Source organism: Durio zibethinus, chromosome 12, assembly GCF_047325235.1.
Source record: "Durio zibethinus cultivar Kanyao isolate XHJ-2024 chromosome 12, ASM4732523v1, whole genome shotgun sequence".
Lineage (NCBI taxonomy): Eukaryota > Viridiplantae > Streptophyta > Magnoliopsida > Malvales > Malvaceae > Durio > Durio zibethinus.
The window spans coordinates 8,634,514-8,657,330 of record NC_143173.1 but is presented as its reverse complement, the minus strand read 5'-3'; the positions used below and the strand labels follow the sequence as shown (position 1 = coordinate 8,657,330).

At 33.6% G+C, this 22,817-nt stretch overlaps 1 protein-coding gene across 6 annotated transcripts; it reads left to right on the top strand.

Annotated features, from left to right (window-relative positions):
• The first annotated feature begins 1,835 nt into the window (after window positions 1–1,835).
• Window positions 1,836–22,300, top strand: LOC111310537 (villin-3-like). 6 transcript variants are annotated; one of them, XM_089740511.1, is made up of 24 exons: window positions 1,836–2,106; window positions 4,385–4,447; window positions 4,526–4,680; window positions 4,935–5,034; window positions 5,158–5,226; window positions 5,323–5,559; window positions 5,705–5,882; window positions 6,035–6,167; window positions 11,581–11,740; window positions 11,819–11,969; window positions 12,049–12,149; window positions 12,240–12,398; window positions 14,839–14,907; window positions 14,976–15,044; window positions 15,155–15,292; window positions 16,883–17,011; window positions 17,577–17,724; window positions 17,814–17,884; window positions 17,964–18,104; window positions 18,183–18,308; window positions 19,141–19,203; window positions 21,021–21,279; window positions 21,448–21,662; window positions 21,741–22,300. In XM_089740511.1, exons 3-24 carry the CDS (start codon window positions 4,625–4,627, stop codon window positions 21,852–21,854), a joined length of 2,886 nt encoding a protein of 961 aa, XP_089596637.1. In that variant the 5' UTR covers window positions 1,836–2,106; window positions 4,385–4,447; window positions 4,526–4,624; the 3' UTR covers window positions 21,855–22,300. The 6 variants fall into 6 exon arrangements, with proteins under 6 accessions (XP_089596637.1, XP_089596641.1, XP_089596638.1 ...); XM_089740515.1 differs by lacking the exon at window positions 4,385–4,447 and adding an exon at window positions 19,818–19,934 and having other exon boundaries at window positions 17,874–17,884; window positions 21,741–22,192; XM_089740512.1 differs by lacking the exon at window positions 4,385–4,447 and having other exon boundaries at window positions 17,874–17,884.
• The last annotated feature ends 517 nt before the right edge of the window (window positions 22,301–22,817 follow it).

Below are 22,817 nucleotides of genomic sequence, written 5' to 3'. Positions count from 1 at the left end.
TGTTAAAGTTTGACACGTTGTGTGATTAATATAAGTGAAAATTAAATAAAATAAAAAAATTTTTCTTCTTTTTTTTACTTTTATTTTTTTGAAATCTATCTAAAGATTCACTTGGCTATAATTTAGAGATTACTTGATTCAATTTTTCCATATAATTAGATTTCATCAAATTAAAGGTTCAATTGAATCAAAATAAAAAATTAATGACTTGATTAATTGCATTAAAATATTAAAATTTTAAATAATTATTAAATTATATTTTAAGGACCTTTTTTAACCTTTATCTAAAAAAAAAAAAAAAACAAACCAATTAGCATTTTTTTTTCATTTGCAATTTTTTTATTTTTTAAAAACCAAATAGCAAGAGATTAATAGTATCATCACAAAATGTCAAAATTTATTCCGTTGACTATGGAACGACAAATAAAGGTGAACAAGATTAAAAAATTCTTAAATACACAAGGATAAAATCATCAAATATTATGTATTATTTATTTATTTGAAAGAGAGCAAATAAACTATAAATTATATTCCTAAAATCCTAGAAAACATGGGATAGAGTATTCCTTTAAGTGAAGGGAATAAACTATTTCTAGTTTGATTAAGAAAATTGGCCCATGACTGGATTAACTGTTCTTTTTGAAAAGTGAACTAAACATAGAAAATATTGGTAAAAAAAAAAAAAAGAAAAACTAAACATGGAAGCTAGCTGATCCTTCAAGCGAAAATAGATTTTTTTCTCTCAAGGGTATCTTTAGGTTTTATTTGAACCTCACTTTCCTGTTCAGGTGATTTTACAAATTCGTATTTTCATGTTAATTTGATATATTTAAAATTTTATTCTTAAACAGTATCTCGCACAATAAAAATTTTAAATTTTCAGGATTTTTTTAAAAATCCAAAATTAAAAAGAAAAAAACCACACTACACGGCTAGTTATACAATTAAAAGCTAAATAAAAAAACAATACTCACCAATTTAAACTTGATAATTTTAAATGTGTTATGGTAACATAATATAAAAATAATATAAAAATATGAAAAATGATATTATTTAAAATTTTAATAAAAATTATATATAAAATTAATAAAAATAAAAAATTTATTTCGTATTTAATGTATTGATGAAAAATTAATAAAATTAATATTTTATTTTATACATATTTAACATGAAATAAATATGATATTAATATATATAGATCATCAAAATTACACTAACCACATCCTTGAACCTAAAAATATCCAAAAATCAACTCGTGTAGAGCCCTTTCCATGTTAAAATCAATATACTTTAAAATTACTTGTAAGATTGTTCCATAGGATATTAAAATTATTCATAATTTAATTTCACATATGAGTATACTTTGAAAATTATATATGCCACGTCCTCAACGCTCAAACTTCAAATTTTCATATTCCAATTATATAATAAGTGATAAAAAATTTATAAAATAAAAATCTCTTATGGTATAATTTAGATCATATATATTAAAATATATTTAAGTTAAATGATATAATTATCACAAGCAACATCAGAACAAAAATAAAGCTGTTTAACTAAGAATAGTAGAGAGTTAAAAGAAAAAGATGAGAATGGTCTATTTGGGTTACGAAGGAAGGCATAAAAATGAAGAGAAAAAGAAAAGAAAATATTTTCAAATAACTAAAAAAAATATATAAAAATAGAGAAAAAGTAATAAAGAAAAAAAAAAAATCTAGTAAAAAGTGAAAGGCCAACATCGCCGGTGCCATCGTCACTGGATCTTTTTTCCTTTACTAACGACCTTGCCTGCCCCAAGCTCTTAAAAATCTTTTCCTTTGCTTTCTTTTACTTCCAAGCGTCAGCCAAAAAAAATACTTCTCTCTTCTTCTCAATCTCCTCTTTTGATCTTCCTCCCTTCACCATCATAATTCATTCATTTTCTCTCTCAATTTGCAAATCTCAAAAAGTCTAAAAGAAAATGAGATAAAGTTGGAGAGAGAAACACTCACCCAATACATATCACTGCAATAATTCGCTTTTTCTTTTCCACTGTCTTTTAATTTGCCACTTCCACTTATCTCTTTCCCTTCTCTTCTTCACGTAGAGAGATCTCTCTCTCTCAAGGTATCCTTCTTCTTCTTCCTCTTTGATCATCTTCTATTTCTGTTTCCTCTCTCTATCTCTTTTTTTTTTGACATACTATGATCAAGGGAAAGTTCATTTCTTTTATCATACTCATTTGGATCTCCATTTTTTTCGTGTTTGATTTGATGTTTATTGATCTGGGTATGCTTGATCTTGTCTTAAATTTAATGGGTTTTGTTTCTTTTTCCTTAATTCTTTTTTTATCTGCATGTCTAATGTCCATTTTTCAGATTGTTCTCCTATTTTTTGCCTTTAAGCTGCTTGATCATAATGATTTTTGTCTGTTTGCTGCTTCTTAAATCTTTCTTTATTCAACTTTCTGTTGTACATGTACGGAAATGTGTAGAATTCAGTTTTATGGCAGTGCCTGTGGAAATTATTTAATTTGTTATTGTAACTGAGCATTAGAGATTAGAAGATCTTAGCTTTGAGCCAAGTTTTGAATGGTTGTTCCGTTCGTCACCCTGTTTTTTTCATGCTTTTTGATCCCGTGATTGATCGTGTTAATTGTTGCCTGGATTCCTCATCAATGGCACTAGTGCTAAAAATCCTTTGCTGCCTTGCAACCTTTTGTTTATTTGTGTGATCAAATCAAACTGTACATTGCTTACCTCGGAGTGCTCGTTATGAGTGATTTTTAGGATGCGGATTTGAGCAAGATTGATGAGGGTATTCTTCTAAGAGCTTAGAACAACCGCGAGCAAACTTTTGAAACTTGGGCATTGTGGGATAAGTGGTCCCTTGTTATATTAGTATGAAAATGAGATGATTGGTTTAAAGAAAAGGAGTTTTTTTTTTTTTTGCCAGAAGAATAGGAGTTTATTAATTTCCCTATCATGTGAATTTGGCAAATTTGTGCAGTGGAAAGATGATTATTTTCACTTTTAATGAAGAATGCTGACTGGGGTGCTAATAATGTGAACTTCATCTTGATGTTTTGAATTCTGCAATGCAAGATGCATGGACAGAACTCATTGTTCATGTTTATTCAAGCTGAAAAGTTGCACCTAAGTCCTAATCCTTCATAAAACAGTACAGAATATACAATTAGTAATATGAGATCAACTTTATGGAAGATTTCTCTTTTATGCTTTTTTTTTTGTCACTAGTTTAAAGAAGAGGATCAGCTAATTGCTGAGTCTTTGGATGGATAATTATCATTTGGAACTAAAGACGTAATTAGTGTAGTAGCCTAAATAATTCATGGAACATTTAGAGTGGACGAGTAGATCTGATTTAAAAAGCACAATGTAATGTGGCTTTGTTGAAGGGAAGATATTAAACCACATTAATGTGGATCAACTTCCAAGCATTAATGTAAAGAGGGGGAAAGGTTTTATGTTCCTCGGTTTCCATGTGTTTAAGGATTCTTTTCAAGATTATCTTTCTCAAACCAAATGCATGCTTCTGTGATACTTGGTTTCTCAACTTGTTATGAAATGATTATGTCGCTTCATTGTACAAATAATAATGTATAGAAATAACAGTTTTTTATGGGAAGTTGGCCATCATGCTGACCAACAAAGAAGGTCCTGGAGAAGACAGGATTGGGCTATTAAGATAATTAAGGTTATTGACAATTGTTTTAATTAGAAGCAATAAATGTTAAGTGAGCTGGGTTGTGTGCTAGCACACGGAAAGACCAAACATGTTTTAGTGGTTACTTGAATGATGAAAGAAATTAAACCAAGTTAGCATGCAAACAAGATGTCCTATGAAAGTCTTCCTTAGAGGAGAATAATTGAATGCAATTTGTTGATTAGTAGTCTTATGCATCAGCATGTTGATAAATCTGCTCAGCTATGTTAGATGACTTGGGTACAGGTGGTTGGATGCTGCATGTTAAATTTTTTTTTTCAATCATTTAGAGTATCCAAAATACATGAAGTAGAGTTGATAAGTCTGGCAAATATCTGATGCAGGTCATTCAAGTATACGATCTTTTTTTTCTTTTTTCTCAATTTCTTAGGCTACTTCATTTTTCCCTGGATAAAGAGATAATTGTGTGTGTGCGCGTATGTGATGGAACTTAGGAAAGTCCATCTTTCTAATCAAATTATCATTCAGTTTGTGTGAAATTTCTTAATGCTGGACCTTGATAATACGTGTGTGCTGCTAACATTTGCTTGTTGCTGGAGATTGTGAAAAGCTGTGACTTCTTTCTTTTTGAATTGCTTCTGTTATAGAAAGCAAAACTGATTTTTTGCTTTTGCCCAGATTATTAGACTCTTAATTTTTTTGTTTTCTGCTTATATAGTGCACTGGGATATAGGAACGTATTTTTAGTCAACTTAAATTGTCATAGACATTGGTTAAAAAGGTTTTGTTCTTTTTTAATTTTATTTTGTACTTTAACTTAATTTTTCCTTGCATGATCTAATACCCGAATTTTCTCCAGTAAGTTTTGTGCAACTTCCAGACTGCTGAAGGTTGGATTCTCAAGTTGAGCTATACTGTTTTTGGTTAAGAAGACAGATATAAAGAAGAATTCTGAGAAATGTCTAGCTCTGTAAAACTTCTGGATCCTGCATTTCAAGGAGTGGGTCAGAAACCGTATCCTTAAAATGAAGGGCATATTAGTTATGAAATTATGGACTTATTTTTTTTAACTTTCTTTTATATATGAGTATATTGTTTTTTTTTTTTCTTTTGTAAGGGAGACTGAAATCAATCACTAAGTTTTTCCCACTGCCAGCAGCCGAAAAAAAAAGAGATGATGACAAGTGCTCTTTTTTTCTTTTTGAGATGGTTGCATATATGTCATAATAATTTTTTACGATAAGGCTGTCGCACTTGACATCTTGTAGTGGGACTGAAATCTGGCGTATTGAGAATTTTCAACCAGTTCCGTTGCCAAAGTCTGACTATGGAAAATTCTACATGGGGGATTCTTACATTGTCTTACAGGTGATGCACACCCACACAACATACATTTCTCTCCTTTATTCTGGGCCTGGATAAATCATTTAAGGTGAATCACTGCTCCTTTATTTTTATACCTCATTCACTTTTTTTATATATTTTTTGTAGACAACACCTAGCAAGGGTGGTTCATATCTGTATGATATACACTTCTGGATTGGGAAAGATACAAGTCAGGTGTGCTTTTTCTGCATATACTTTTCTTAATTTGTTGAGGATTTAAATTCCTTCAAATGAGCTAAACATCATTTGAGATTGTGTTGTCACATGCAGGATGAGGCTGGAACAGCAGCTATCAAAACTGTTGAGCTAGATGCAGTACTAGGTGGCCGTGCTGTGCAGCACAGGGAACTTCAAGGCCATGAATCTGATAAATTTTTGTCTTACTTTAAACCATGCATTATACCATTGGAGGGTGGTATTGCTTCTGGATTTAAAAAACCAGAAGAAGAAGAGTTTGAAACACGGTTGTATGTCTGCAGAGGAAAGAGAGTTGTTAGATTGAAGCAGGTAGCTGATGTTCTTTACATAAGTTTGATGAATAAGGATAGAAAGAAGAAGAAAGAAAAGAAAAGTTTCATGAACTAATTAAAAACTATTTAATATGGGACTATTGTGGATCAGGGAAATACCATTCTGTATTATGCACTTGCAGATTCCTTTTGCTCGGTCTTCACTGAATCATGATGATGTATTTATCCTGGACACTCAGAATAAGATTTATCAGTTCAATGGTGCAAACTCAAATATTCAGGAAAGGGCGAAGGCATTAGAAGTTATTCAGTTTTTAAAGGAAAAGTATCATGATGGAACATGTAATGTTGCAATTGTTGGTAAGGATACATGTATTTACAGCATAGATGATGTTGTTTTCCAGCTTCTCTACTTCTATACAAGTATTAATTGAATTGCATTCCAAGTTTATTTATTTTACTCTATCTAAAGCTGGCACTTTTCAAATGCATAAATGGAATCACCCTGCCAGATGATGGGAAATTGGACACTGAGTCCGACTCTGGTGAGTTCTGGGTCCTCTTTGGTGGTTTTGCTCCAATAGGCAAGAAGGTTACCAGTGAAGATGATGTTATCCCTGAGACTATTCCTGCTAAACTTTATAGGTAATTGTATCTTCCATTTTTTCTACTAGTGGGGAAATCAAGATTTCAGCATGTCTAAAATTTTTCCAGAGTTAGATGCTAAAACTATTTATCCTATTTATATGTTGGTAACAGTACTTAAGTTTCTTAGTGATTACAACCAGATTAATAAGCTAGCCCCAACCTCTTACCCAAATGAAATCATCAGATAAAATTAAGCTACTGTGCCAAGGGTCTGGAAGAGTGGAACAACACTCTTAACTTTTTTCTTTTCTTTGCAGCAAGCTCATATCAAAGATCCTTTTTCGTTCTTGAAATCTTCAGCTTCCACATATTTCTCTATCACTTTTAATTTATACCTTCAATATAACAATCCTTAAAATGAAGCTGTCCTCTTTTGGCTAATATTTACCCTAAAATCTCAACCAGTGGAAGTATGAAACCTTGTCAGTTCTAAAGCAACCAACTCTAAACCTGTTTATTTATATTGCAAACTCTAATACCCATTATTTTTAGTTTTATCCAATCTGTTAAATGTCATGTCATTTTTCTCGCATGTTCTTTTGGAATTTCTGTGGAAAAACTAAGAAATAAAACAGTGTGGAAAACTAAGAGAAAAAACTGAATGTATATTGAAAAACTGCTCATTAAAAATTATACAAGCACCTTAGGTTTATATAAAACTAACTAGGGGTTCAACTAAGAAACTAAATCTTCCTAAAAAGTGATCCTATAATTGAGGGATTGTCTATCCTAATTTTTTGTCCTTAATTCTGGGGATACAAATACTTAATTCTAGAGATACAAATATAAATATACAAATTACAAGATTACAACCAATTGTAAATAAATGTTTTCTCACACTCCCCCTCAAGCTGGTGAATAGGTGTTTTCCATTCCCAACTTGAAAATAATTTCTTAAAATGTTGCACTACTGAGACCTTTAGTCAACACATCTGCAAGTTAACCTTTAGTTGATACATAAGGTGTACAAATCAACCCACTATCTAGTTTCTCCTTTATGAAATGCTGGTCTACTTCAATGTGTTTTGTTCTGTCATGTTGCACAGGATTGTGTGCAATGCTTATTGTAGACTTGTTATCACAGTAGACTCTCATTGGTCCATCCCACTTAATCTTCAAGTCTTTTAGGATAATCTTTAACCATAATAGTTCAAAAATTCCTTGAGCCATTACTCTAAACTCTGCTTCAGCACTTGATCTTGCCACCATATTCTATTTTTTACTCCTCTAAGTTACAAGATTACCATCTAAGAAAGTGCAGTAGCCTGAGGTAGATCTTTTATCATTTATTGAACCTGCATAATTAGCATCTATGTATGCTTCTAGAACTAGCCCCGAATTTCTTTTGAATAAGATACCTCTCCCAGGATTGGCCTTCAAATAGTGCAATACACGGTAGACAGCCTATTGGTGCACTTCTTTAGGACTATGCATAAATTGACTTATCACACTCACAGCATATGCTATATCAGGTATAGTATGTGAGAGATAAATGAGTCTTCCAACTAATCTCTCTATATCTACAACAGCATCTTCATTAGCTTTTCCAATTTTATGATTAGGATCTATAGGGTTATTTATAGGTTTACATGCGAGCTTCCCAATTTCCTTCAAAAGATCCATCACATATTTTTGTTGTGAGATGAAAATACCATGCTGTGAGTGAGCTACTTCAATTCCTAGGAAGTACTTCAATCTCCTTAGCTCTTTTATATCAAATTCTCTAGCCAAACATTGTTTTAGAGATTCCCTCTCTTTTTCATCATCTCCAGTTACAATTATATCATCAACATACACTAATAGAACTGTGACTCTCCCTGAATCAGAGTGCTTGATAAATAATGTGTGATCTCCTTGACTTTGTTTATATCCCATTGCTAGCATCACTTTGGTAAATCTCCCGAACCAAGCCCTAGGAGACTGTTTAAGGCCATATAAAGCCTTTTTCAGCTTGCATACTTTGTTTGCTTCTATATGACTTCCAAATCCTGGTGGAACCTTCATATATATTTCTTCTTCCAAATCACCATATAGAAAAGCATTTTTTACATCAAATTGTTGAAGCTGCCAATTGTAATTTGTAGCCAATGATAACAAAATCCTAACTGTATTCATCTTAGCAACTAGAGCAAAAGTTTCTTGATAATCCACTCCATAGGTTTGAGTATAGCCCTTAGCCACTATCCTGGCTTTATACTTTTCAACAATACCATTCGCCTTGTGTTTTGTAGTGAAAACCCATTTACACCCCATTGGATTTTTTCCTTTAAGCAACTCTACCAGTTCCCATGTCTTATTTTTCTCTAAGGCCTCCATTTCTAGTTTCATGGCTTGCCTTCATTTCTCACCGGATAATACCTCGGATAATGTAGTTGGAACAGAAATAGTGTTTAGGCTCACAAGAAAATTTTTGTAGGATTGTGAGAATTTTTCAAATGACACAAAATTAAAGATTGGGTGTAGCGGACATTTAGTACATTCTTTTCTTCCTTTCCTGATGGCAATAGACAAATCATAATCACTAGTTATAATTTTAGAAGATTCATGCACATTTTGAGAAACAGAGTCAGAGACTGTAGTTACCTCATTTCCAGAGTTAGGATCAGGTTCTTAGATTGGCACTGGTTTAGGATCTGGAACTTTCCTTCTTGAGTACACTTGTAATTCCTTCATAGAATCAAGAACAATATTATCCTTTGTCACATCTTTTGTGTTTGGAATAGGTTCAGACTCAAATTTAGTGTTTGACTTGGGCTCAACAAAAATGGGTTTCGACTCAGAAGAATTAATGGGTGAAAATATTGAAGAAGAGGACAAGTCAAGCAAAAAAAAGTCTTTATCCTTATCTTCCATGAATGAAGTCTCCCCCTGAAGATAAGGTTGAGTAAAAAATGGTTTACTTTCTTCAAAAGTGACATTTGCAGACACATAGAATTTTTTGGTTGGAGGATGATAACACTTATACCCATTCTGAGTTGATGAATATCCCACAAAAATGCACTTAACTGCTCTACGATCCAACTTCCCCCTATTGTGACTGTGAACATGAACAAATGATGTACAACCAAATATCCTAGGTGTGAGGTTGTTTGTGGTATTAAAGTCAGGATAGAATTGTGAGAGTAGTTTCATAGGAGTTTTCAATCCCAAAACCCTTAAAGGTAACCTATTTATAGTATTTGTGGCAGTGAGAATAGCTTCCCCCTAGTAAGATTTTGGTACGTTTACTTGAAAAGTCAAGCTCAGGTTGTGGCTAGTAAATGACTGTTTTTCCTCTCTGTCACTCCATTATGCTGTGGAATATTAAAATAAAATGACTCATTGATAATCTCCTCTTTTTGGAAATAGGTAGATAAACTTTGGTTAAAATAGTCTCTTGCATTATCAGACCTATATCTCTTGATTTTCACTCCAAATTGATTTTGGATCATGTTTTGGAGGCTAAAAAATACACTATTCACATCTGATTTGGATTTTAGTAAAAATATCCAAGAGACCCCGGTACAATCATCTATTAAAGAAACAAACCACCTTGCACTTGAAATATTAGGAATTGTAGAGGGAACCCATATGTCATTATGAATCAAGTAAAAAGGAGTAGAACTTCTTTTATTGCTAACTGAAAAAGACACACTCTATGCTTTGCAAGTTCACAGACATCACAATGAAAATTTTCGGCATTTAATCCTTTGAACAAAGAAGGAAACATATTTTTCAAAGTTCCAAAAGAAAGATGTCCAAGACGAAAATGATAAAATTAGATTTTGTCTTTATTGAGAGATTTTTCATAAAGAAATGACAAAGATAAACTATTCTTGATATTACTTGTGTTGTTTGATGTCTCAAGATAGTATAGTCCAAATTTCTTCTTAGCAAGTCCAATTCTCTTCCCCGAACTCTAGTCTTGAAATTCACAATAAGAGGGATAAAAAGTCACTTTGCAGTTTATATCTTTGGTAAGTTTTTGTATAGATATCATATTAATAGACAATCCAGGAACATGAAGAACATTTTTAAGAACAAACGAGGGATTAATTTGAACATCTTCTAATCCTGCCACTGTAGTAAGTGAATCATCTGCAACAACAATTTTCTTATTACTAGGACACAGGGTACATGTACTAAACTTCTGTGAAGAATGTGTCATATGGTTTGTGGCTCCTGAGTCAATGACCCAAGAACTCGTAATAGGCTTAACCGAGACATTTATCCATGAGAACCAGAAGCTTTACCTGAACTAGAGACCTTACCGAAGGAACATACCCTAGTAGGCTTTTCAAGGGTTTTCAATAGGTTTCTCAACTTTTCAATCTCTTCTCTGTCCAACTCTCCTTGTTTCCGACACATCTGTAGTATTATAGTGATTTTCCTAGTTAGACACTTCCTCTAATTGGGTGGTAGTAATATCTCTCTTTGAACTGAAACAAGTCTTAAGATATAACCAGAAATGACTCTTAGCAATGAAGGCTAAAGAAGGGAAAAATAAAATGGCTATGAAAGCCTTAACAGAGTACGGCAATGAAGGCCTAAAATAGAAATCAGCAACGAAGGCTGAAAATTTTGCTTCCCAAGTAGAGCGTAAAGCTCTGATACCATGTGAAAAAACTAAGAAATAAAACAGTGCGAAAAACTAAGAGAAAAAACTGAATGTATATTAAAAAACTGTTCATTAAAAATTATACAAGGACCTTAGGTTTATATACAACTAGCTAGATGTTAAACTAGGAAACTAAATCTTTCTAAACTAGGAAACTAAATCTTTCTAAAAACTGATCCTATAATGGAGGGATTGTCTATCCTAATTTTTTGTCCTTAATTCTAGGGATACAAATACTTAATTCTAGAGATACAAATATAAATATACAGATTACAAGATTACAATCAGCTGTAAATAAGTGTTTTTCCACAATTGCTATCAATTATCTTTGTGCTGCAAGAAATCTAAAATTAAGTTCTTTAATATGTTATCAAGAATGTTGACTAGTACTGAAGTCATGAGGCAGCATTAAAGATTAAGGTCAGAATTATTTAATTTGTACACTATATTGCTTTTTCTTCTTAATCGAAAAGGAAAAGGAGAAAAAGATATTTATAGTGGATATTAAAAAGCCTTCCTGTGTATAGGCAATTTTGCTGGACAGAATAAACTAACAGATTAAGCTTATTTTAAATTGTTCACTGGACAGATTAAGAATGTTCTTATGGTCACCATTATTAAGGCTAATATAGATGAACTGAACTTTCTTTGGTTAGATACTTGTTTTCTGGTAGAGCATCTCTTTTGGTGCAATTTTAAGTGAGTAGGCACTCCTGATTGAAATTATTTTAGATGATATTAGTTTATTTTACATTTGTTTTTAAAGGTGTATGTCTTTATTAACTGCTAATTTGGAATCGCTGGTTCCTGTAGCATAACTGATGCTGAGGTGAAGGATGTTGAAGGTGAACTATCGAAAGGCCTCCTGGAAAACAACAAATGCTATCTACTAGACTGTGGTGCTGAGGTTTTTGTTTGGGTTGGACGGGTGACACAAGTAGAGGACAGAAAAGCAGCCTGTCAAGTTGCTGAGGTAGGGCTAGAGGCATAGCATCGATTTCTTCATGTATTTAAAGAATATTAATTCTCATTCCCACTCTTTTATCTCCAGGACTTTGTTGCTGGTGAGAGTAGATCAAAAACAACACGCATAACCCGTGTCATCCAAGGGTATGAAACCAATTCATTCAAGTCCAACTTTGATTCTTGGCCGGCAGGGTCTACAGCTCCTGGTGGTGAGGAGGGAAGAGGAAAAGTAGCCGGTAGGATCACTTTATAAGCTACAAATACACTATTATATTTTGTAGTTAACATTATTGAATGGTATTTTTCTACTGCAAGCTTTCCTGAAGCAACAAGGAGTTGGTGTCAAGGGGATGAGCAAAAGTGCTCCTGTTAATGAAGAAGTTCCTCCTTTGCTTGAAGGCGGTGGAAAGATGGAGGTCGAGTTAATAGTCTGCTTTTAGTTGCTTTTTGGTATTTGACTTAAAAGACACAAACCTGTTTACATGAGTATGGTGTTGTTTTTACAGGTATGGTGCATCAATGGCAGTGCCAAGACACCATTGCCAAAAGAGGATATTGGTAAATTCTATAGTGGAGACTGCTACATTGTTCTTTATACCTACCACTCAGGTGACAGGAAAGAAGATTACTTTCTATGCTGTTGGATTGGAAAGGATAGCATTGAGGTAATTTACATTGTTCTTAGATGTGTTGGAAATAATTTAAATGATTTGCCCTTTAAGTCATTCATCTTCAACTTTTTGTTCATGATAGAACTGCCTTCCACATGGCAATGTGAAACAGTGAATTTGATGTTACTGCCAGGATGAGCTCCTTGTCATTACTGAAAGAATGATAGATATGCTTCCTATTTGAGTGCCTCCCCCTGATATGGAATTTAGAAGTTGCCTTCCAAATTTCTTTCACATCACAAACTTGGACTGCCACCTAATCTGGTTTCTTAAGCGGTCTAATTCATTTCCTTTTCAGCAGGCTTACTCTATCTAGGCATTCATAGGTATCTTTAATTTTGGTCCCTTGTCGACTTTGAAACACCTTGAATTAAACCATAGATGGAGGGTAGAATTTTGATTGCACTTATTGGATTCTATAAATATAAGATCAGGCTATGAAAATAGTGAACAAGCAAATACTTACATATAACAGTCCTGCATCACTTCAGTTTAAGTCAAGATATTTGGTAAAAATCTGAGAATCTATAAAAACCTAAGAAGCATGGACACTCCATCCACCCTTGTGTACTGGTGTTGTATCGGTGTACGACATGGACACAGCGCCGAGACACTGGAATACATACGGGACATGCTGGTACACAGCAAAAAATAAAAAACAAGTTGGACACGATCCCAACACAGTCAAGACATGGTTGGACATGAGTTAGGTGGCGAAAATGGTAAAAAAATGAGATGAAGGCCATGGGTCTTTTTGTAGATCTAGGTTTTTCTAATGGTTTTTTTTTTTTGGAAAATCTAGCCTGATAGAAAGAAAGAGGGGGCTGAAAGGAGTTTTCTGGTGTTCTTTGGAGGAATTTTGACATTAGTGGATGGGGGCCGGCGGCTAGCAACCAAAAACTGGGTAAAGGGAAGCTGTAGGAGACGGTAATTTGGGGAAAAAAAAATTTTTTTTTTGATAGAGGGAAAGATTCTTTTTAGAGATAGAGAAATTGTAGGGAGAGACAGTGAAAGAGGAAAAAAAAGGAAAAAAAAATCTTTCATGCCATGTCAACTATCTGTTTGCTTTAATATTATTGGGTACGAGCTTTTCCTTTCCAGATACACTTCTCCCTTGTGTTTCTTTTGTGCATTCTCCTTTCCCAGGTTGCGCATTGGGCTAAATAATAAAATTCCTGCCCCCATCCCTATAAATAGTTGAGATTTAATTGGCAGTTTCCCACCCAATCCTAGCCCAATCTATTTGCTTAAACCATTGCATTTCCGGCTTATGCTATAAAAAATTTTGTTGTTTGTTTAAGCCCAGATGTTAGAATCTTTTGATTTTGAGTAAATTAATGACAAAAAATAGAATAAAAAATTTCTATTAATAGTTTTTTGTTTCATAGTTTATCTAAAATATTCAATGGGATGTTTATTATATATTTTGTGTAATAATTTAGAATTTTGTGACAATTTAATTATAAATTAATAAGAAGTATTAGTATTTACATTTATATCAAATATTTTTGCATAAAAATATATAAAAAATTTTTTTTTGCAGTGTCCTGCCTTACGCCTGTCCTTATTTTTTAAAAAATTACCGTGTTTTTGTGTCTGTGTCATGTTGTACCTGTATTACAAGTCTGTGTTTGTACTTCCTGCTATAAAACTTATCATATTCTAATTTGGGTTGCAACAATTGATGCTGGAAACTGATCTGTGTTGAGGGGAGTCCTAATCTGGATGCATCTGCAATGGGTATGAATAGTAGGGAGATGTTCTTCATTGCACTAATAGAGCAATTAGTGGCTGGGAATTAAGATTACTTGACAAATTAAACAAGTAAAAGAAGATAAATTGAAAAAAAAGCAAGGCCCATAATCCTCACGCATTCTGGAATCTGACAATATTACCACAGCACCCATGCTACCCTGAACATAAAAATTAAAAGGAAAAAGAAAAAACTGAAATCTCTGATGTGAAATTTAAAAAGGAGGAATTTGAAAGCTGCTATATTTTTTCCCATTGATGATTCTACGTTAACCTTCACCTGTATCTCTGCTAGTGACACCTAGTGCACCTCATAGTTTTAGTTCTAAATATAATTTTAACATGTTAACTTTTTTTGCAACAAGTTCCACTTTTATTGTCATTGTTGATTTTTGAGAATTTTAACATATGCTTTACAATTTGTTGTGCTTACTTTGTATGATGAATTGGTTGGCTTATTTAGTGGTGACAATATCTACTTCATTCAGTTTGTTTTCTGCATTAATTCTAAATCTCTCCTTTTTACTTTTCCCATTCGTAGCTTCTATCCTTCATTTCTTTGCATAGAAGAAAGATGTGCTTATGTAGTTGCATGTTAACATGATGGACTTCAGTCTGTTTATGGTCATTCTCACTACTTAAAACTTTTATTTTCTAAAAGTCTATATATTTCTTAATTCAGGAGGACCGAAAGATGGCTGCTCGGTTGGCTAATACAATGTTTAACTCACTTAAGGGGAGGCCTGTTCAGGTATCATACTACCTTTGGCCAAGTAGTATGATTCTAACACTTTTGTTTCTAATAGATGCTTCTCGCAGGGTCGAGTGTTTGAAGGTAAAGAGCCACCCCAGTTCATTGCACTTTTTCAACCTATGGTGGTCCTTAAGGTATTCAATTTTACCTCAAAGTTTTAGAATCTCATGACCAATTGCTTGGGAGTTTTTGGTTTAGAATTGGAGGTTGTCAACAAATTTTCCTAAGATTGATTCCTGTTTAGGGTGGTCTAAGCACTGGTTACAAAAAGAATATAGCAGACAAAGGCTTGACAGATGAATCCTACACGGCAGATTGTGTTGCTCTATTTCGTATATCAGGAACCTCCATTCACAATAATAAAGCATTGCAAGTTGATGCGGTATGCATTAGTTGGTTATTTTGTCTCTTTTTGCTCTTTATATTATGTTTGGTTGGTTTTAAACTTCCAATGCATGAATGTGTTTTTCCTTAAAACTTACATGCAAAAAACTAGTTTAATTTGTTTTGCATTCAAGTACCTTTTAGACCCTAAGATTTCATGTTGCCACCATTAAGTGTATAATCTTGTTTGATGTAACACCTTTTTTCAATTTGCACTGAAAAGTTGGTAGTTTAAGTTTTCTTTGATTTTGAGAAATTGATTGAAAGTTCGGCAACTAAATATGTAAACCATCAAATATTTCTTTGTTCTTTTATGAAGTTGTGGGGAATTGTGTTGTTTCATTGTTAAAATTTATGCATTAAAAGATATCTCATTGCTTTGGCCTAACTTTAATGGCCTTTCCTATTTCAATATTTTGAGATATTCTGCAGGGGTTTTTTTTTTTTTTGTTCTGAAAGTGGTAAGAAAATTTTCTTCCTATCATACTTCTGAAAGCATTATTGTATTCATTTTGGGATTTCGACATCATTCGGTGGTTGTGCAGAAACGCGTCTAACCATGGTAGTATGATTGACAGTGTCCTTTTACAATGAAATAGCTTGTCTAGTTGAAGGTCCCATCCCTTTTGCTATTTTCTCAAAAGATGAAAAAAAACCCTTTTGCTATCATTTAACTAAATTTCAAACAAATTATCGTGTAACATATTATTTGCTTAGTCAAGGAAGCTTCACTCATAGTTTTCTTGGTGTTTAGTTCAATAGTCTCATAAAAGAAATTTGGTTTCCCTTCCCACGTTGGTCTTATTTTCTATTACACATATGATTGATTACCATGTGAAAATGAATCCATGTGATAAATATTTTTTTTTAACTGAATCGGTTGCTATCTTGCATTAGTTGAAATATTCAAATGGCAAGTCTTCTGAGAATTTGATTGTTTCTTAAGAGCAAAACTGTACCTCTGGATTTTGTTATTCTCTAATGCTGTATGTGAAACTCAATGATAAAAGGTCTTATGCAAGATGTGATTTTTTTCAGAAATTTAGGATTAAAAGAACTGCAAAAGGATATGTTCCTGCAGTGCTAGCTTTATTGGAGAATTGATGGCATAGAATACTGAAAATGTTAGATGAAGATTGTTTGATTTGAGAAGGTTTTAACTTTACGAGTATGAGTACCAAACTCGTTGGTGTCCAATCAATTAGGATGTAATACAGAAAAACTAGGACTTTTTTTCATCAAGGAAACTTGATTTGGTTCAAAACTTCAAGGCCTTCTAACTAAAAGAGACAGCCCAAAGAATACTTGTCTAACTCATTAGAAAGGAGCAAGAAAGACTTGGGATTGCATTATGTGCTCCTAACCTGATTATGGATGTTAAAAGACACAGAAGAGGACCAGAAATGCAGTTTTTGTTATCTCTCCATTATTTTACTAATAGTGAGATGAAAGCTACTTGTATTTGACATCAAATGTGTGATGATGAATGTATTCCTGCAGTTTGTTGTTTGGATGTATGCCAGCATAATTACCTATTCCTTTTGTATCCTAAAAGCAATAACTCCTTGTTTTTGTAACTATTGTTTAGGCGGCAACATCATTGAACTCGAATGAGTGCTTCCTCCTGCAATCTGGATCTTCAATTTTCACTTGGCATGGAAACCAAAGCACCTATGAACAGCAGCAATTAGCTGCAAAAGTTGCTGAATTTTTTAAGGTATACTCTTCATAGAAAGTTGTTTTCTTTTGGGATTTGTCGTGACACCAGATTAAAGTACATGGGTTTGTTGGAAAACCTGGAATGACCTGACATAATAACAGTATAGCATCTAAGTTCCAAAAAGTTGAGTGGACCAATGAATCAATACAACTAAAGAATGTAATAACAGGAATATGCCTTTATATCCTGTATCAATCAAATGGTAAGATTTAATTCTTATATGATGATTATACTTCTTTTGAGTATTTACATTAAGTTTTCATTTGATCACAATTCTTCAGCTGATTATACCTGTTTTATGATTTTTGAGACATAGTTATATAGGTATTTGCAATTTTTTTCCTTTGAATCTTATCTGAATTCATAGTGGGACAGGATAAAATATACTCAAATTTAAACATTGAGTTGACTGTATGTCATCCCTTGCATAAGTATCTTTCTGCCTTTAAGCTTGTGATTTGCTCCTTATTGATAAAAGTGAATAGTAGCGTTGCCTAGTTCTTTCACACAACTCCTTCCCCCATATCAATCATTCATCTAATAATCTTCTTTTTGCATTAAGCCTGGAGTTGCTCTTAAACATGCTAGAGAAGGAACAGAGACCTCTACATTCTGGTTTGGACTTGGGGAGAAACAAAGTTATACCAGCAAAAAAGCATCTTTTGAGACTGTCAGGGATCCCCACTTGTTCACTTTCTCTCTTAGTAAAGGTGAGTTTTCTTATTTATAAATGTGATTTGCTTTATTTTCAAATTTGTGCTCTAAGATTTCTTACTCCTTCCCTCCTTTATTAATGAAGCTTGTTACCATTCTAACTGTTCTTTCCATAATTTTGTCTGTTTCCACGTGGATTCTTCAGGAAAGTTTGAGGTGAGTTATAATGTATTTGAAACTCTTTTCTACACTTCTCCAGTGTCTTCCATAAGTAAGTTTACATTCTGTTGTGCAGGTTGAGGAAGTATACAATTTCTCTCAGGACGATCTCTTGACAGAAGATGTTTTGATACTTGACACACATGCTGAAGTGTTTGTTTGGGTTGGTCAGTCTGTAGACACCAAAGAAAAGCAAAATGTTTTTGGAATTGGCCAGGTAATAAATAAAACATTGATTCATTTGTCATGTTATGCTTTCAATGTGTTCGTTATTCGTTTTAGAAGTTCTTTGCAGAAATACATAGACATGGCTGCATGTCTAGAGGGTTTGTCTCCAAATGTTCCACTTTACAGAGTTACTGAAGGAAATGAACCCTGCTTCTTCACAACATTCTTTTCATGGGATTTCACCCGAGCTACTGTATGTGTCCTTGACTGGATTTTTCTATTTTATCCTTGAGTTACTGTAACTTCAATTATTGTTAGATCACTTTCGTCTTCCTTAGCAAGAAATTATCATAAGTTATATTCTCAGTTTGTCTATACAAAATGGGTCAATTTGAGAAAATGCAATCCATATGGTTTTAACCAATGCAATTGTTTTGTAGATGAGGAAATGTTTGCATGTAGGTCTGATGGAGAGCCTGTATAAGATTAAATTAACATTTAACCACACCTTTAGCCATCAAATATAAGATTAAATGACCATTTAACCACACCGTTAACCATCATATTTAGCCTGGGTTTGATGAGTTTCTTTCTCTGCACAGAAAACAAATAAGAAGGAAAAAGAAAACAAACTTTAGAGCATGTGTGAGGTGCAGGAGATAAGAAGTCAAAGCATAAGGACTCCAAAATTTAAAATGAAATGAGAGAGCCCCAATGATTGAAAAGTGGGTCAGTAAGCATTATGATGACATATTGATGTTATATGGACCAGAGAAGGAATTGATTAGCATAAGCACTTTGTTTTAAGAACATAACATTCAATTCTTCAAAAAATTAAAATTTAAGGATCATACTATTGAGAGCTTCTTGTTTCTTGAAGAACATCACCATTACCCTATTGTTGTCACTCGCAGTGTACCTAGAATTAAAACAGTTCTAATTCTACACTTAACTCAGAAAAATTTATGAAACCTATGTTGTTCCTTTAAGGGTTAACTGCTCTTCAACACATGGTTCATCCTTCCTTTCATGTGTTCAGCTGTGTCTGTTTGATATTTACACTTAGATGTTCTCTGTGAACATAGGTGCAAGGGAACTCATTCCAGAAGAAGGTGGCATTGCTCTTTGGGGCTAGCCATGCTGTGGAGGTAAATTCTTTCTTTAATTCACATGGAGTGAATTTTCCTCATATGAAGTTTCTGTCTTGTATTCAGAGAAATTTGGATCATAAATGAGAGTTAATTTTGACCACTCCTTGTAAGGAACATAACTTATTAAAGCAGGTTTTTATTTTGATGGATTGAAAGCATGGATAAGATTGTGTTATAATGCTACATCTTTTGCTGTTGTTCAACATGGCTTCTTTGTGGTTTCCTGTTATAACCTTTATTCCTTCTTTAATGTGTTAAAAACTTTTAGCTGCTTATCCATTGTGGACACCAAGAACCATCTTTCTATTAAGCAATTTGTTGCTAACTTGAAATGAGGAAGTCTCTTAAGTGATACATAAAGCAAACTTTAAAGATGAATTTATGATATTATCTGTTACAGATGATATTGAATTTTAGTAGAGGTTGCCCCTGAGGTGGAAGTTTTATCTTGACCTTGTAGTCTTTGTGGGTAATAATTTGTATTGGTAAATTAAGGACTGTGATATTAGATCTTATCTGAAGACAAACATGTCTTTCTCTCAAAACAATGATACTCATTTACTAATCCTGTTCCTTGACTGATGGATTCTATGCTGCCAAGACGGGACAAGTCCAATGGGAACCAAGGGGTTCCCACTCAAAGGGCTTCAGCTTTAGCTGCCTTGTCTTCTGCTTTAGCTGCCTTGTCTTCTGCATGCAATCCATCTTCTGCCAAATCAACCCTTTCAGTAACAAACTGATTATGCTACTAAACTTTCATTTTATTTTTTAGTTTCAACTGTATCTACTTTTGAGTCTCAATTAAAAAATCTGAGAAGGAACTAAGTTGAACCTCTTGTACTTCATCTAACCACTCTAGTTGGAGAACGGTAAGATTATTAGCTGCTTTGGTATGGAAAAAGCAATTGTGCTTTATGGCAGCCTTTCATTGAAAATTTGAAATGTTGGCAGTTTTGATTCTTATGTATGGTTCTTTTCATTGGTAGTTTAACATAGTGAGGAGCTAATTCTGCTGACGACCCACCTAATGACGTTCCCAAAAAGTTTGAAAACGGGTTTATAACCATGGAGAACAATGCATTATAAGACTACATGTAGGGTTTCATTTACTTGAGAGATATTACCTACTGCAAAAAAGAGTCCTCATAACAGGTTATCCCAATGATGCCATTCCTAGCTGTCCCTTTTTCTGCCTCCTTTCTCTTGCATGCTTTTGTTTCGGCTGTTTGAACCTGTTCTGACATCAGATATTACCTACTTGCGTTAACAACAAGCTGTTTATGCTGTCTTTTAACTTCTGAATGTTTTTGCATCCTGGCTCCTTGGATTAATGTTTGCCATCCATGCTAGATGCCATAGCAGGATCCCAAAAGGCAGAAACCAAAAAAAGAAAAAAAAAGATGTAAATGAAAGGAGGAGAATAATGAAAAAAATTTGCCTCGGTATCTATGTATTTTACTTTTGGAAAATTATTTTTGTTCTCGCCACCTCTTGTACCAGTTATTTTCAGCTTGATAATGCATTTCTTTCCTCTTTTCTCAATTGGTTTGAATACTAGTTCTGCTTGTTTCCATCGATCATGTATGTTTTAACTTTAGGTAGTTAATTTGACCCTTTTGCCTCTGTATGTTACTGGATACCGCTTATTGTTGTTTCCATTTTGCTTTTGCACCCGTTTTCATGATACCTGCTTTAATGTATTATTTACGTATATAGTAATTATGATAAAGTTCTTTGTACCTGTATTTTGAGAATTAAAAGCATTCATTTACATTGCTTATGAGTTAAGTATTTGATATGCGCCATTATTACAGGCCCAGGATCGATCCAATGGAAATCAAGGCGGACCTACACAAAGAGCTTCAGCTTTAGCTGCCTTATCATCTGCATTCAATACATCATCAGGAAGCAAGACCTCAACTCCAAAGCCTTCCAGCACTAGTCAGGGATCACAAAGAGCTGCAGCTGTAGCTGCTCTTTGCTCAGTTCTTACTGCCGAAAAGAAGAAACAATCACCTGATGCATCACCTACAAAATCCACTAGCAGCACTCCTGCAATGACCAGCCCACCGGGTAAGAGCCCTTGTACTCTTTGGACAATTTTTTCTAAAAAAGGAACCATTGCGGTAGGATGATCCACAAGTTGCTAAATATTCTCGATGTTGCAGCTGATAAGTAAATTTGACCTTCTATCTTTTCATATAATTCTGAAACTGTATCTGATGCATTGATATTGCACAGCTGAAGCAAAGGGTGATGTTGACCCTTCTGAAGCAGAGGATTCTCGGGAGGTTGCTGAAGCCCATGAGACTGATATAGTCTCTGAAACAAATGGAGAGGATGAGATACAGCAGTATGAAAATGGGAGTGGAAGCACTCAAAGTACATTCCGTTATGAGCAACTGAAGGCCAAATCTGAAAATCCTGTGACTGGAATTGATTTCAAACGGAGGGAGGTTTGTCCTGCTATTGATGTTTATAAGTTTACTCATCTTTTTTCTGAATATTCATGTTCTTACTCTTTGATTTCTCAGGCTTATTTGTCTGATGAGGAGTTCCGGACTGTATTCAGGATGGCAAAAGAAGCATTTTATAAATTGCCAAAGTGGAAGCAAGACATGCTAAAGAAGAAAGCTGATCTATTCTAGAGCATGAACCCATTTAAACGAGTAATTTATGTGCTTCCTCTGCAGCTTTTATTCTAAAAATCAATCCCTCATTTAATTTGATCTTCACTTCTGCCTGAAAATTGCCTGGATTGCCCTGTCTTAGTTCTTTTTCATTTGCCTTTTTGATGAATTTGGCTGCGGTTAGTATCCGGATTGATTTTGATGTTGCCTGAAAGGGTGATTTTTTATTTTTTTTGTTCCCCCTCTCCTCTTAGCGTCACTGCCTTTATAATGATCACATATTGTAGTTAAGGACAAGTGGCAGGTCAACATTCTTTTTATTTGGTTGGCATGTATTTAATCTTTGTAGTTATTCATCTTTGATCTTTTGTCCATGTTTTAATTTGTTAAAGGAGGAGGTGGTGTATATGATTTGCATTTGTATTGAACTCCAATATAAGTAATGAAAATTCATGGTTTGAGAAGTTATGTTTTCATGTTGATCTTTGTTAGGCTACAAAATCTCTTTATTACAGACTGAAGGAGGTGAAGTAGGCAGTTGAATAGTGTATATTCTTTGCTAATGGGAGGGACTTGGTTGAGTTAAGAAGGATTGAATATTTTACTTGTAAGATTATTAATGTTTAATTCCCATTGTCAACAATTTTCATTAGTAGGCAATCTATTAATGTAAAGTTTATACAACTGGGCTTGCAGTCTCTCTTGGTCCTAAATTGGGGAAATCTCCTTTTACTTTAACTTGCCATGAAAATTTTCTGCTCTATGGTCATCCCTAATCATAATCATACGAGAGGAAATAATAAATTTATTTTGGGATTTCTATTTGCATCCAAAAATTATTCTATACATCTATTTTCTAGGCACGCTCCAAATATAAAAACCTAAACTCAAATTTTAATATAGGGGTAAGTTGTCTTTGATTTTTGTTAAATATTGATTAAATTAAAGTATGATGTATTAAATTTTTTTTCATGAATACGT

Bases quoted from the DNA above. Each gene is read 5' to 3' on its own strand.
- LOC111310537 (XM_089740515.1), top strand. From the start codon at position 4,625: ATGTCTAGCTCTGTAAAACTTCTGGATCCTGCATTTCAAGGAGTGGGT. The intron at 5,560-5,704 runs GTAGCTGATGTT...ATGCACTTGCAG, and splicing joins GAGTTGTTAGATTGAAGCAG to ATTCCTTTTGCTCGGTCTTC. The intron at 11,970-12,048 runs GTAGGATCACTT...TTCTACTGCAAG, and splicing joins GGGAAGAGGAAAAGTAGCCG to CTTTCCTGAAGCAACAAGGA.